The sequence below is a fragment of the Populus trichocarpa genome, chromosome 12, assembly GCF_000002775.5.
Source record: "Populus trichocarpa isolate Nisqually-1 chromosome 12, P.trichocarpa_v4.1, whole genome shotgun sequence".
NCBI classification, from domain to species: Eukaryota; Viridiplantae; Streptophyta; class Magnoliopsida; order Malpighiales; family Salicaceae; genus Populus; species Populus trichocarpa.
The window spans coordinates 2,706,516-2,721,475 of NC_037296.2; the positions used below are offsets into that span (position 1 = coordinate 2,706,516).

Below are 14,960 nucleotides of genomic sequence, written 5' to 3' on the forward strand. Positions count from 1 at the left end.
CTCTATATTATCCTTTATCTTTAATATAATGTGGAGTATTATATTTTGATAAAATCAAGTTTATTGAAATAATATAACTTTGAGATTGTTAGAAATCAAACTCTCTTTTTTCCCCTATATATCCAGGATAAGTTTACAAGATTTGTGATTAGATAAGTGCATCAGATTAGATTCCATGCAAGCACTTCAGCATTGGCAATAACAGCCACTAATTACTATCAGTCCTAGTATGAGAAAATCGAAGATATATAGCTAGGAATATCCTCTATTAAAAGGAGCCTAGCAGGATCAAACCTTATATTTCAATGCCAGATAGGTAATGCTATGTCTATTCTTCCTTGTATATGTTCATAAACAAGAGGATGAGAGAAGGGAAGAGGTTCATAAACAAATGCCAGAGGATCTTAGCTAAGTTCCCAAAAGGAGGCAAGTATACTTGCAAGCCTTGTGCTGCTTCTCATAAATTCTCACATTGCTCGATGCTTGAATTCACATGAGAGATGCATTTTTCTCTCTCTGAATGCGTTGCTGGTTTCATTTTTCCAGATCACCCGAGAAATCTAAAAAGAGTGGCTCATCTGTTATTCTTATAATAGTTATACATAGTAGCAACAAAAGTGGGAAGAATATTACCAAAAATGGATTTGTTCTAAACTCCTGAATTAATACCTGCAAGTTGTCTGCAAGATCAAATCCCTTACATTTGTCTACAATGCTTCCAGCACATGAATTCGTTTGTCACTTCCTCCCCTTTGGAAAGAGGTAAAAGAATTTGGTGTTTGGAATTCAAGCTCCCAATTACCAGCTCAAACCCTGATTCTAACCCTTGATTGATTGAACATGGAGCATGATCATTATTAATTGTATTAGTAAAATCCTGCCCCAGTGGTGTTTATCCATTGTTGAACCTCTTGTTGACACAACCACACCCATGAGACCTCATGTACTGGTCTTCATCATGCCTTTCAACATTCTCCAGATGATGGAATATAAAGTGCATTATCTGATATAAACATGAGATTTTTATCCTGAAAAATGTAGTTTTCGCAAATGAAAAGTTTAGGCAGCTACTGATTTGTTTTTTAAGATTTTTGATGGTTGGGGTTTCGATTTAGTCACTCATTTACTCACAGATTATGATGGTAGCCATCTCAGCTCAATATCTCTTGCAGCTTCTTTCAGTCTCTCAGGAGTTCTTGAGTTTTGTCAAATCTTAAACCATGTTGTCAGCTCCGTGGGTCCTATTTCACTAAACCTTAATCTGAGCTATAGATAAAGTTAGATGCAGGGAAGTTTAATCCTAATCACACGAAAGAAAGTGTCAGGTGTGCAGTAAGAGCGAGACACCTTTTCTACAAATTTTCTGAATTCTAATGAAATCTACGGCAATTTGGAAAAAAAACCAACTCTCTGGCAGGAGGGAGAAGAAAGAAGCGTGGAAAACAGGATCGTTCTCAGGTATCATTAGGAATTGTTTCTAGGAGGAAAAAGTATAAGGTTTGGTTTCTTATTGCCAGAGGCAGTTTGACAGAGATAAAAGGAGGTTAGTGACAACTCTATGGACTCCACTATTGCCAACGTCAATGGAAGGTTGGAAAAACTGGCAGCTGATACTGAACCCACAATAGTCTATAGCTCTGAACGTGAGGTGGCAGCTACACATCACCTTGGCAAGGTTTTAGGGATTCATAGAGATACTAATGGTGGTTTGGTTGCTGAACATATTCGGAGGCAGATTGATATGAAATATATAGAAGGAATGGTTGGACTCCCTCTGAGTTCTTGCTCTGGTGCCCAGGTTATGAGTTTTATTCTAATCTTAAGCAGATGCTACCATAGAATTACAGAGATTTAGGCAGTCTTTGTAGAAGGGGGGCTGCCTGCACAAAAGTATGTTAGCTCCAATGATATTGAAGTTTTTCGTTTCTTGGAAACTAAAATTTCTAAGTATTTGGAGTGGGTCTAATGTTAATTAGAATGGTATAATTTCTAAGCAATTTTAACTATGTTATTGTATGTGTGTTAAGCATTATTGCATGCATCATTTATAAAGTATTTTTATTTTTGAAATACGAGATGTCATAGCATATTTTATTTTCTAACATCACATCACATCCTAGATATATTTTAAGCGACCCACTGGCCACGTGTATCAAACAAAACAAAAACTGCATTTGAATAAAACTTTTATGGGGAAACTTTATATATATATATATATATTAATTTGCATATTTTATATCCTAAATTATTGTTTATTTAAAGAAAATCTGAAAAAAAAAAAATTCAGTCTCGTGTTCATATTTATGCACTAAAATGACATCAATTTAAGAAAATATAATAAAGATATTGATGAGAAAGTTAACAAATAAATTTGATTAAGAATTTTAGGACTTGTTTGATAAAAATTATAGATATAAGATTTGGAAATAAATTGGTGTTTCTCCAAAATCATTGTCCATGCCGAAGACTAACTGCTTGGGCCTAATAGGAACCCAACTCGAAATGCAGATAATCTGCACATTTTAAACAAATCTACATTAATTAGGCGCCCCTCTCCAAGTTAATTATTAATTAATGTAGCTTCCACGTGTAAACAAAAATATGAAGGTCACCCCTTCCTTTGTTTGCAGGAAATTCCTTGCAAAATGAAATCAAGTGCATTAGAAATTATATTAGGCAATGTTACTAAATCAGGCTAGGACATCGACTCGTTTAATTTAATGGGCTATCTGTCACTAGTTTATTGGTCGGTCCACTATAATATAAATATATTTTATAACATATAAAGCATGAATGGAAATTAGAGAGTTGGTAAGTGCATTATTTTTTAACTTGAAAGTGTAAATTAGTTATAAAAAATATAAAATTAATATTTTTTTAATGTTTTTTAAATAAAAAAATATTTTAAAAAATAAAAGTTAGGGAGTGCCAAGTGAGCACTAAGTATGTGTTTGGTAGTGCGGTGCAGGGTATTTTTGTAAAAGTATTTTTTAATTAAAAATATGTCAAAATATTTATTTTCATAATTTTTTTTGTATTCATATATCAAAATTATCTAAAAAAAACATCATCAAGTTCAATGCTTTTTCAGACGAAAATAATTTAAAAAGTACTTTAAAAAACAGGTTGAACTACAAAAACAAACTCTTTCTAAATTTTATATTTAATTTAATACATAAAAAATTATAAAAAAAACTAAACTAGTTTTTTTATTATATCAAATATTGTATAATATCTAATATATGTATTTTAATTATTGTCAATAAAAACTCTTCACTAAACTCTAATATTTTTTCTGAACATTGTTATAGCTATCATTATCATAATTATAATTATAATTATAATTGTAATTACTATACATTTACCATTACAATTAGCCTCTAAACCAAATACATACTGATTGCTGGTTTAGGAATGCTATAATTTAAAATGTTTTTTTTTAAATATATATTAAAATAATATTTTTATTTTATTTTTTATACTAGCACATTAAAAAATTAATTTAGAATTAAAAATAAATAAAAAGTTTCAAAAGTAAAGTTATGCCGCAGTGCCTATAACCACCAAAGTATAGCTAATTTTACCCTCTCTTTATGGCTATTACAGTGCATAAATAATAATGCCAGAGGCAATGCCAATCACATATTTATTTGCCTATGGCTAGCTAGCTTTTGGGATCAGATCTCCTCTCTTTATGATATCACTTCAACTATGTCCTCGTCATGTGCTTGTTAATATTTCTCTTTTAAAATCACAATATTTATATAATTATAGCTTTATTGACTAAGTATTTTAATTGCCTATATACCCACAAGTCAAATTACTCCCACAGTTTTAAGATCAAGGTGATTAAATATGTGCAGTTCTTCTTCTAGATGTCTAGCTACTAGCTAGTATAAGAAACCTCTTATGGATTTTATATACTTTGCATACATGTATTGTAGTGTGAGTATAATATATACAAGAACCAATATTAATCTTTTCGACATTTTTTAATTTTTAATTTTTTTGAATAATTGGACATCTTTTATTGATGGATCGATTTCAACTTTTTATCTATATCTACTTTATAAGCATGCAACTATATATAATAGATTATAAACAGTAAACCAACTATATAGCACTATATATATATATATGTTACCATAGTTTTTAAATCAACAACTACTACTGCTACTCTCTCTGTCAAATCATCATTATTCAATAATTCCCATTATAACTTAGCTTTTAGGCGTATAATGCAGATGATGTAGTTAAAGATAATGTAATATACATGTCAGTTAATCAGTTGTTGGGTTGTTGTCTCCATCAATAAAACTATCTTAAAAAGGCGGGAGGAGGGGGATTTCATTTTATGGTAAAAAGTTCATTCATTTCAATTATTTCACAAGAAAACAAAAAAGAAAACAAGGGATCGGTTGAATTTCAAATAGTAAGTTTTACTAATAAGATACGAAGACTTACTTCACATTTGGAATTACATAGAAAAGACTATTTATCTCAAAGAGGTTTACGGAAAATTCTAGGAAAACGCCAACGACTACTGTCTTATTTGGCAAAGAAAAATGGAGTACGTTATAAAGAATTAATTAGCCAGTTGAACATTCGGGAATCAAAAACTCGTTAATTTGAAGAGTCTTTTTTTTTTTATTATTATTTGATTTATTAGATCTTAAACTTGAATTTTGATGAACTTCTTTTCGTTTTCAGTAATTCATGGAAAAATAAATCGAGGAACCCCTATGAATGTACCAGCTACAAGAAAGGACTTTATGATAGTCAATATGGGTCCCCACCACCCATCAATGCACGTGCTATACACGTGGCCAGTGGGTCGCTTAAAATATATCTAGGATGTGATGTGATGTTAGAAAATAAAAATATGCTATAATGCTTTTGATACACGTGGCCAGATGAAGAATCACGAGATGTCATAGCATGTGATGTTAGAAATCCTGATCACATAGATGTGGAATTTGAATCAATTGGAGGATTGGAATCTATCACGCAAGCTTTGTATGAACTCGTGATTCTTCATCTGCAGAAACTATATTAGCAGCAAGATTTTGTTGGATGCTCTATTTACTTTAAAAATCACGGCACTGTAGCTTCCTTATCTAATGGATCTTACTCCGATGAATGAGATTGTGAAATGAACACAATATTGGTATTTTTGTTGCTGTGTAGTATTTCTATTTATCCTGCATCAGGAATATAACAAAAGCAACTGAATGGCATACATTCTGGAAATTGTGAAAGCGGTCATTACTGTTTTTTGCATGTACATCTTTATGTTGAAACCATCCCTCGTTGCATTCTTTTATGCATCTAAATCCATGCAAATCTTGTTGGTCTGTGCTGACTAGAAACAGATTTAGAAGTAATTAACTAAGTTTGCGTAGTTGCTGTTTTGCTCCTATCGAAGTTTTTTTGTTGGTTCTGTGCTGACTAGAATTTTTATAGTAATGGTTTTAGCATTCGGGGGTTGTGGTGATGCATATATCCCTCAAATAGTACATCTTAATATTAATAAAAAATTCAAACTTTCTTTTCACATACCTTTTGTTCCAAATGGGGTTAAAGAAATATTCAATTATGCATATTAATTCACTTTCAAAACAGACATTTTTGTTGAGAGTAGATAATATCCTCAAGGCAAGTTTATGTGCAGCAAGTCTATGTGCTTATAGATACAGCCTGTGCTCTTCCTTTGCAGCTCGTCTGATGGGAACTGTACATTCTCAAAAACTGGTTTGTACAGGTTGATAATTAAAGAATGCCATAGAGCAGAGAGCCCGGAGAAGAAAGTCTCCATATCCATTTAAATAACAGAGCCCTGTTTTTTGATATTAGGAAGCCTAAACCAAGACCTCCTTGCTTCTTATCACGCATTACCACATCATAAGAAACGTCTGATGGGTTTGTTACACTTTTTAATAGTCATTTATGACTTACAAGTTATTAGAATTACTCTATTTTTCTTGCAAATATTTCTGTTATTATGGGAACAGAATCTGTCAGTCAAGTGTTGTTTTTTTTAAATTTATAAAAATTGTTTTAATTCTTATAAATTTTCTTGCACACTCGTAGGTTTGTAGAGCAATTTGTTCATAACTCTATAAATATCAAAATACTCCCAGAAATGGAGATTAATTTAAGTGATCAAGAATAAGGAGATGGAAAACATAAATGATTTTATAATTAACACAAACCATTGCATGCTTGACCTTTTACATACATGGAATAAAAAAAAAACTAGAGGGAATCTAATACCATGAACCTGCCCCTCTAGTGTTGTTTTAATGTCAAATCCACTTGATATCTTGTTTGTACTACAAAATTAGAATTAGAAACGTAACGCTGATCAAATAAAATAGTAGACAAAATATAGCCTAACATAAACTGTGAACATACAATTTAAAAACTCAAATGCTTGCAAAATACACTTGAAAATTGTATTGCAGCTGGGAACAGAATTTATCAGTCAAGTGTTGTCTTTTTATAAATTTATAAAAATTGTTTTAATTCTTGTAAATGATTTTATAAGAAATATTGGAATTGATTCATCAAGAAAATTGAAGAAAACATATTACCTTTCGCAGAGGAACTAGAGCAAGTAGCCCAACAAAGCTGCTTACAAAAAGGAAACCAGTCATCCAACCAATCCCAGGTTCCCCAGTGCTCCCAGGAGTATTCCCCTCTGTATCAACCCCAGCTTGCTCATATGTCTTCCTATTCAAACCCAGTAGATAAGATCCAAAACCACCTGCAATTCAATAAACAAATCACAATTGGGCGCACATATTAAAAAGATTAGCAAAAATTGTTCAAAATTTAAACAACACATGAGTTTAAAGTCTCAATCCTCCAACAGCAATGCTATAACAAGCAACAGCACAAGTTTGAACTATGGTATTCTCTTGTCGGGTAAAGGGACTGGTTACAATTCCAGCCTTTGAGAGGAGCTTAGTCCATGTTCTGAGGAACACAAATGCAAGAAGAGCAGCAGAGACATTGAGATTTGGGACTAGACCAGTGGTGAGATTCAGCTTCATGACTATAACACTGTATATGATTCCAATTGCTATGCTAGCAACAATTCCCCTAACTGTAATCTGTTTAGTCCATGGAGCAATCCTCTTGATATCCTCTGGCTCATCTCTAACTTCTTCCATGCCCTCTCCCCCAACCCTCTCAATCTCTTTCATTTCTTCCATGTTCATATTCATCACAATCTTCTCACTAATACAATCAACAAACCAAACTCATCATCTTGAATCCAATAGAATGATTTATAGAAGCTAAACACACATCAAGAAAATCTGATAAAACTACAAAAAAAAAAAAAAATTGAATAAAAACAAAACGTCATGAATTATATTACCTTATAAGCCGCCTCCTTTTTCTTGCTCCTCTTCTTCTTTCGACCACAGCTTCAAAAAGCACCCGAAGAATCCAACTTCCTCAGTCAACTACTAACAAGTCTCCATCAATCAATACAAGTAGATGCAAGAGCATATAGTTTCCTTCAGAAAGACAACAAAACATTCAAATCAACACATGGGCAAGGGCCAGCCTCTAAGTTGACTTAAGGAAACTCTCCAAGAAAAACAGACGACAGCAGACGAACTTGATTCGAGGCCTTCAAGAAAAGCCCAAAAACCATAAATATTGCTTCTTCCAAAGCAATAATCAAGAGCATTAAATGCCAGGCCAAGAGAACAAAAACCCAAGCTTCTTATATGGCAAAAAACACAGCAAATTTTTTTCTTATCATACTAAATTCAAGCACCACCAGCCCACCCACCAGCATATTCTATGTCCTGCAAAGAAGTACAAGGCAAGGCCACGCTGTAGTACAACACCTATCAGAGCTCCAACGACGGCTGCTATACATTTGAACAGATGTCAGGTTCATAATTTTGATCCTCGTCTCGTTGACTTATCAGCACCACGTTTCACTCTCTCTTCATCCTTGTAGTACAGATATAGAGAGAAGAAAAGTGGGCAATCGTAAGCATAAAATTGCTTAAAGTGAAAAGCAAGAAATGGAACTGCTAACTGGCTTGAACTGGCTACTTCACTTGAAGTGCCCCCTTTACAGTCATAACATGTGTATGGCAAGTTAAGAGTGCATTTTGGTCCCTCTACTCTTATTTCCCTTATTTTATCACCTTTTGTCTTGATATCATTCTCTTTATTTTTAGTCAACTTTAGCCTAGCAGTTAGACACCTCAATCCCAACCTAACTTGTTTGGATATGAACCCAAAGACTGCTTCGTTAAAGATTGAGATTTATTTAATCAACTATTGTACTATACTAGGGAATGACGTCGTTTAATACTAAACATAATACTAAACATTTTCAACAGGATGTTCTCTTATCCCACGCATAAGAAAAAAAAAATGTTACGAGGGATTAATTGTTAAGGGGTTATATTGAAGAATAAAATAGTATAAGGATCAAATTAAGATAGAATGTATAGTGGAAGGATCAAAAAAGACAACATCAGCCAGGCTTGTGGCCAAAACATGTCAAAGTCAGTTAACCAGAGGAGAAAGGCCAGTTTTGAAGCCAATAATATAGAAATCCTAAAAAAACGATTGATGATTGATGTAAGAGAGAGATATCGTATGGGTGGTGGGGTGGGCCCCAGAAATGGTGGGGATGGTATTCATCGAATGCTGATTTTATCAACCTTTAGATGAGACCACTATTTCTGACCATTAATTTCTTTCCAGTTTATAAGATGATGCGATAAGAATCGTTATTTTAAAAAAATTATGTTTTGAATTTAAAAAAAGTTAATTTTTTTATATGTTAATATAAAAATAAATTTTAAAAAATAAAACATTATTATTTAAATATATTTTCAAATAAAAAATATATTTAAAATAACTGTTAAAATAATAATAGACAGGCAATGAGATAGTTTGTTAAATATAATTCTTTTCATGCTACTTGAAATTTATGCAGGTTTACTATTATAAAAAATAAAAAAAATATTATTTTAATATATTTTTAAATAAAATATATTTTTAAAAATAATTAATATTACAATATCAAACAGATATTGATCTTGCTAAATTTAAAATAATATTGTTTCAAGATTTTTTTTATAAAAAAAAACTTAACCGAACTAAATTTAATATCTGTAGGAAATTATTTTTAGTAAATTAGAGTAGGTCTTAAAAATTTAGTCTATTGGTAGATGGAATAAACTACACAAGAATTTATAATATGATGGTTATACTTCATGTAATTTAAATTAAAGAAAAAAAGCACGGATTTCCTCTGCCTCAAAATAAATGAAAACAAAAATACAAACGAATTATTGAATTTCCAAGTGATTTTATTATTCCTATTTTCAAACTTGGAATGTAATAATTCCTCATCTAATTTTTTAATCGGATGCAATCATTTATTATTCCTATGAAAATAAGAAAAAAATCATTATTATTTATCTCTTAGTTTACAAAAAAAAAAACATTTATTTCAAAGCGTAGATTTTCTAATTAATTCAATTGTTTTCTACTGTGATCACTTTGCTTTTGGGATTGAGAGTGATAAAATTATCATCGAATTAATTTTGAAAATTATCATCGAATTAATCTAGAAGAAGCATGCTAAGCAGGGAATCATATTTATAAAAAATAATAATAATATAAATTGATCCAGACACTCATATTTATAAAAAATAATAATAATATAGATAATTATGAATGCTGAATTTTACATGAAATATTTATAGTAAGATACAAAAAAATATTAACAATCGTGACTGCTTAATTTGAATGTTGAGAGATGTTTTTCCAAATTGTATTTATCGATGAAATTTATGCGAAGATTGCTTTGCCCACTAAAATGTAATTTCCAAGAAAACATCGGAAGAAAACTTCTTAATAATTTACGATCGTAGTTTATTCACAGCTTAAGCAAGTGGGCATCCAAAGTTTAAAGAGTCATCCTCACCTTCTTATGTCCACTTCAATCCAATCCAGTCTACATGTTCTGGCCATAGCTTTATTGAACAGTTGCTAGAAAACTGATAAACAATGGAGAATTAATGGAGTTTGAAGGTTCTTGCACTCAATTAGATGCTGTGGGATTGGTCGTCCTAAAAGTTCTCTCTTTCAGCATCAACAAGGGAGAACCACTCTTCATTTGGTCTGTCCTTTACCTCCAAGTCTTCGATCGGAACTTGGATGGAAACCAAGGCAAAGTAATAATTACGCCAAGCAATGGAGCAGCACTAATGACTTTGCACACATCTATATTGTTTTTCACGACCCAAAATTAAAGTCTTTTTCAATTATCCAAAAGTTCCTATCAACTTTTCCTGTGCACTTGGTTGGTAATGTGAATTCATGACTTTGCACACATATATTTAATATTGTTTATAAATATAATAAACAATATTACTCTTTTACATTAACACATCACAATTATAAAAAATTATTTTAAAAAATTAAGTTAATATTTTTTTAGATAAAAAAAAGAAGATTAAGTAACCAATAAATTCGTTCAGTGAATATATTGCAATGACATTACTACTGGAAATTAAACAGACAAATTAAGAAGATTGGAGATTCTTTCTCAGCATCAACCAATCTTCATTGGGTCTTTACTTTTCCAGCATGTGGACATGCAGAGTTTTAAGCACCAAAACCATCGTTGATAAAAAATATAAACAAATTAATGACTTTCTGAGGACTATAATTTGTATAGCAGTAAGTAAAATGACAACGTGCAGGATATATATATATATATATACACACTTGGACTCTGTTCATAACCATGTTCAAAGGCATTATTGAGCCTGTAAACATAAGCCTCATCCATCTATCATTTGATTATCGTCTTACCTTTAAACTTTTTTAAAAAAATACTTAATCTCAAAATTAAATTTTCAAAATGCGCATAAGCATGTAAACTCGCTAGGCTGTTTGAAAAACATCATTTGAGTGGAAACATAAAATTAGCCCCCGATGTATTACCTAATAATCAATTGAATTCCAAGACAATACTTTCATCAATTAGATCCTAAGGGTTTATAAACCGGACCCCTTTATCCATTTCTGCCAAGTTTTGTATTAAATTTGCTGTAAAATTATGCCTTTTTCTTATTAAAATAGGCATAGCAGATAGAAAATATTAAGGAAATTGATAAAAGAATCCAATTAAGAAATGTTTGAAATATTTAGGACCTAATTAATAAAAGATATTGTATGGAGCTTAATTGAGTATTGAGATATAAGTTGAACCACAATGGTTAATTTGCATACGATCTAGAAGTTAACCTTTATTTTTGAAAGCTTATTAAAAGATATCCTGACTCATAAATAAATAAAAATTACAATGAATTATTTCTAAATCTTGCTTTAGGGGCTAAATGGATAAAATAAAAAGATCGTTGCTGTCTCTTTTGGGATGCTAAGGAATCGTGATGGGGTGCTTGAAAGTGGAAACGATGAACGAAGTTTCTGCTCGAAACCAAACTTGAATTAATATGTTCATAACTTTGAATGTTTAGACATGCTCCTTCATGGTATGACTGCTCTTTCAGAATAACTTGTTTAGAATTAATAGCTTGAGAAACGTTTTTGAAAAAAAGTAATTTTTTTCTATTTTTTTCTTTGCTTCAAATTGATTTTTTTAGTATTTTCATATTGTTTTGATGTGTTGGTTTAAAAAATAAATCTTAAAAATAAAAAAAAATCACTTCGATGCATTTTCAAGAAAAAAATATTTTGAAAAACAATCACTATTAAATGGACTTTAAAACTACTATAACATCGAGAGAGAGCATGGTTAGCTATTGATACGAATCCAAGCCCACTGCATAGCGCAAACAACACATCTAATGTAAACTATTAAAAAAAACTAAAATAAACAACAACAACAATTATAGACATTATGTAAAATGATAGCTTAGTAGAACTATATCTACTTGGGCTTTGCTCTTAACAACGTCAAAGGACATTGAGCCTAGAAATAAGCTAAAATCATATCATTTAGGCTTGATATTTTGTCAAGCCTAGAGATATTGGATGTTAACATAAACTCAACTTGTACTCTATAATTAAATTATCACCCTACCTTTAAACCTTCTAAAAAAAACTTATTTAGGCTTATAATTAATTTTTCAAAATGTGATGTGCAGCAAGTCTATGTGTTTATAGATATACTAGGCCTTTTTGGGATTGTATTAGTGTTTACGGTTCAAAGTGCTTTTCGCTTAGAAATGCATCAAGATGATATCTTTTTATTTTTAAAAAATTATTTTTGATATCAACGCATCAAAATGATCTAAAAACACTAAAAAAATATTAATTTTAAGCAAAAAAAATTTTAAAATTTTTGAAAACGCGGGTTGGACTGGGTTTCCAAACAGGCTTAGTATATGCTCCTCCTTTGCAACTCGTCTGATGGGAACTATATGTTCTTAGGGACTTTTACCCTCTTATGCCTTGTTGGCTTATATTTTTAATACTAATAAGAATCTCATATCCTTTTTTACCCTCAAATGTCAAATCTCTTATGGCATATAGGCAAAACTGAAAGTATCAACCCAATCATTGCATCTATATTGGTCATCTGCGTTAACAACCTCAAATTTAGGAGTAAGAGGTACCATGTATTGATTAACAAGCTAAACTAACTTAGCGTCCCTATCATCTCGATCATCCTTATCTTCCCCATCAAACACAACTTTATTAATATGATGCTCATCTTTGTCATCACTTGGTTCAGATCCTTCATAGCAATATGAAGCAAATGTCATGCCTAACAAATGTTCAATAATAACGATTTCTTACACCGAAACTTGTCTACTAACATTACCACCTAACTTAGATGGACTGGCTATTTGTGATACTTGTGTGGTTCTCTGAGACTTACTTGAAAATCAAGTTAACTCGATACTAGAAGAATTTTCTCGTCTATGTCTACTATTCAAGTAGAGGTCCAGCATATTAATCTATTGATCCTTACAAACCTAAGCATTGAGTTCACACTTCCGTCACTACAGATTGATACACCAACATAACAAGCTTGACTAACCCTAGTTTGCAATGTCCTCCAAGTAATTTCAACTTCTATTTCAAACATATTCCAACCAAGTTGATCACATAGTATTCTTGATAAATCGTTAAGGGACATGTCTCTTATAGTAGTTAGAAATTCTTGGCTTCTTCCATTATAAGTGATACCATTGTCAGTATTGACAATGATACCACCATGAAAGCATAATATTCTTAAATTTTAGACATTCTGTCAAACAACATAACAAAACACAATTCTAATTTATTAATATCTTAGGGTTTGTCGCACGTGTGCGGCGTCACGGCGATCGTCCACCCTCACTCCTATGTGTGTATCTATTCCGGCAAATATGGGGAGACATGGAGTTCTTGTCTTTTATTAGTGGAAAAATTGGATGGGAGTCACCACCTAGTATTTTGGTCATTAGGAACCCTAACTGGTCTCAAAGATCAAGTACGGAGACTGGTTGCGTAAAGAAAAGGTATTAGCACCCCAAATACGTCCTACCTAAAGTAAGCTGCATTGTTTTATTGTCTGATATATGCTATGTTTGTATCATATTTCTAATTGTTGGTCTGTCTATGGTTTAAAAAAAGTCCTTCTTGATAAGGAGATCCTTATCTTATCGGGATAAAACCTAACCATCCTAATATCAACAAAAGAACTATCATTTTTTATATCAGGAATACGTTTTACGTATAAATTCATAATCCCTGATATTAAATAAAACAAAATATTTTTTTTTGACTTTTTGAAATATTGGCCAAGTTCTCATGACTTTAATAAACTGGTTATTAAAACCAAAATGCATGCTAATATATATTCGAAGAAATTGCGATTTCCCCGCGTATTTGTTTTACGCCATTTTGATTGATATCGGTCTGTATTTTTTATCATAAAGATGCAAATCCGGTATTAAAATATATATATATATTTTGAAGTTTTCTTTGTTGTATAGAAATACAATATGATTTTTTAGCTTTGAGAGATTTGGCCGTATGCACAAAAAAAAAATTCCTTTTTTTTATGTTTTCAAAGTTTTGACGAAAACCAGGTATTTTAATACCGGATTTGCATCTTTATGATAAAAAATACAGACCGATATCAATCAAAATGGCGTAAAACAAATACGCGGGGAAATCGCAATTTCTTCGAATATATATATATATATATATATATATATATATATATATATATTAAAACAAGAAAAAAAAGAAATGAATTGGGCCTGACCCGGCCCAATTGTGGGGGCTGAGCCTGTGCTACAGGGCTTGACTCAGCCCAGCTACGTGGACTGAGCTGATGTTCCAGCCCAAAAGAACTAAAAGGGCTGGTTACTGTGCGCAAACTTAATTAGCTAGTTACTGTGCACAGCACAATAACTAGGTAATTAAGTTTCATTTGCTGCAGAACGTGAATTGCTCACGTTCTGCATGCAAATGAAAATGAACAAAAAACAACAGGGGAGGGGAGAAAGTTACCTGGAGCGGTGGCGACTGCTGGCGGCAGTGGAGGCGGGAGGGGTGGTGTTCGCCCCTTTTCTTCTTCTTTTTTTGTGTTTTTTTGCTATGTTGTTTTTTCTGTTTCTGCTATCTTCCTCTGTTTCTCTGCTCGGCGCTACTGGTGGCTGTGGAGAGGAAGAGCAACGGTGGCGCTGCCGGGCTGAAGGTGGCCGGCAATGGTTCTTTTTCTTCCCTCCTTCTACTCCTCCCCTGGTTTTCTTTCTCTCGGTTCTGTTTTGTTTCTCTTCTCTTCTATCTGGCCTCTGTTTTCTATTCCTTTCTCCCTTCTCTCGTCTTGCTTCCCTTTCTGTCACTGCCCTTCTCTCCTTCTTCAAAATTTTGTCCCTCTCATTTCCTCCTTCGTATTATGTTCTTCCCCGCCTGTATTTATAGGCAGCCAGGGGAGAGGTTCG

At 32.1% G+C, this 14,960-nt stretch overlaps 3 protein-coding genes across 5 annotated transcripts in view; all 3 read right to left on the reverse strand.

Moving 5' to 3' along the window:
- LOC18110857 (receptor-like protein Cf-9 homolog) overlaps positions 1-14,960 on the reverse strand; it is a 58,985-nt gene that overhangs the window by 24,697 nt on the left and 19,328 nt on the right. The gene's annotated exons all lie outside the window — the stretch shown is intronic.
- The window catches only part of LOC18103210 (metal-nicotianamine transporter YSL3), a 76,446-nt gene continuing 61,571 nt past the window's right edge, over positions 86-14,960 (reverse strand). For all 3 annotated transcript variants that reach the window (XR_008056886.1, XR_008056885.1, XR_008056884.1), the window contains one exon: positions 86-560. The gene's annotated coding sequence lies outside the window, so the exon portion shown is untranslated. The remainder of the gene's footprint in view (positions 561-14,960) is intronic.
- Positions 6,178-7,757, reverse strand: LOC18103666 (metal-nicotianamine transporter YSL3). The gene is made up of 4 exons (XM_052445768.1): positions 7,385-7,757; positions 6,971-7,242; positions 6,594-6,766; positions 6,178-6,332 (listed from the first exon to the last, which is right to left on the reverse strand). Exons 2-4 carry the CDS (start codon positions 7,227-7,229, stop codon positions 6,306-6,308), a joined length of 459 nt encoding a protein of 152 aa, XP_052301728.1. The 5' UTR covers positions 7,230-7,242; positions 7,385-7,757; the 3' UTR covers positions 6,178-6,305.

What these genes read in the sequence shown, in the direction of transcription:
- LOC18103666 (XM_052445768.1), bottom strand. Translation starts at nt 7,229, where the DNA reads ATGAATATGAACATGGAAGAAATGAAAGAGATTGAGAGGGTTGGGGGA. An exon ending in TGTGTTCCTCAGAACATGGA is followed by an intron (nt 6,767 to 6,970) that starts CTAAGCTCCTCT and finishes ATTGAATTGCAG; the next exon opens with GTGGTTTTGGATCTTATCTA. An exon ending in CTCTAGTTCCTCTGCGAAAG is followed by an intron (nt 6,333 to 6,593) that starts GTAATATGTTTT and finishes CTAATTTTGTAG; the next exon opens with TACAAACAAGATATCAAGTG.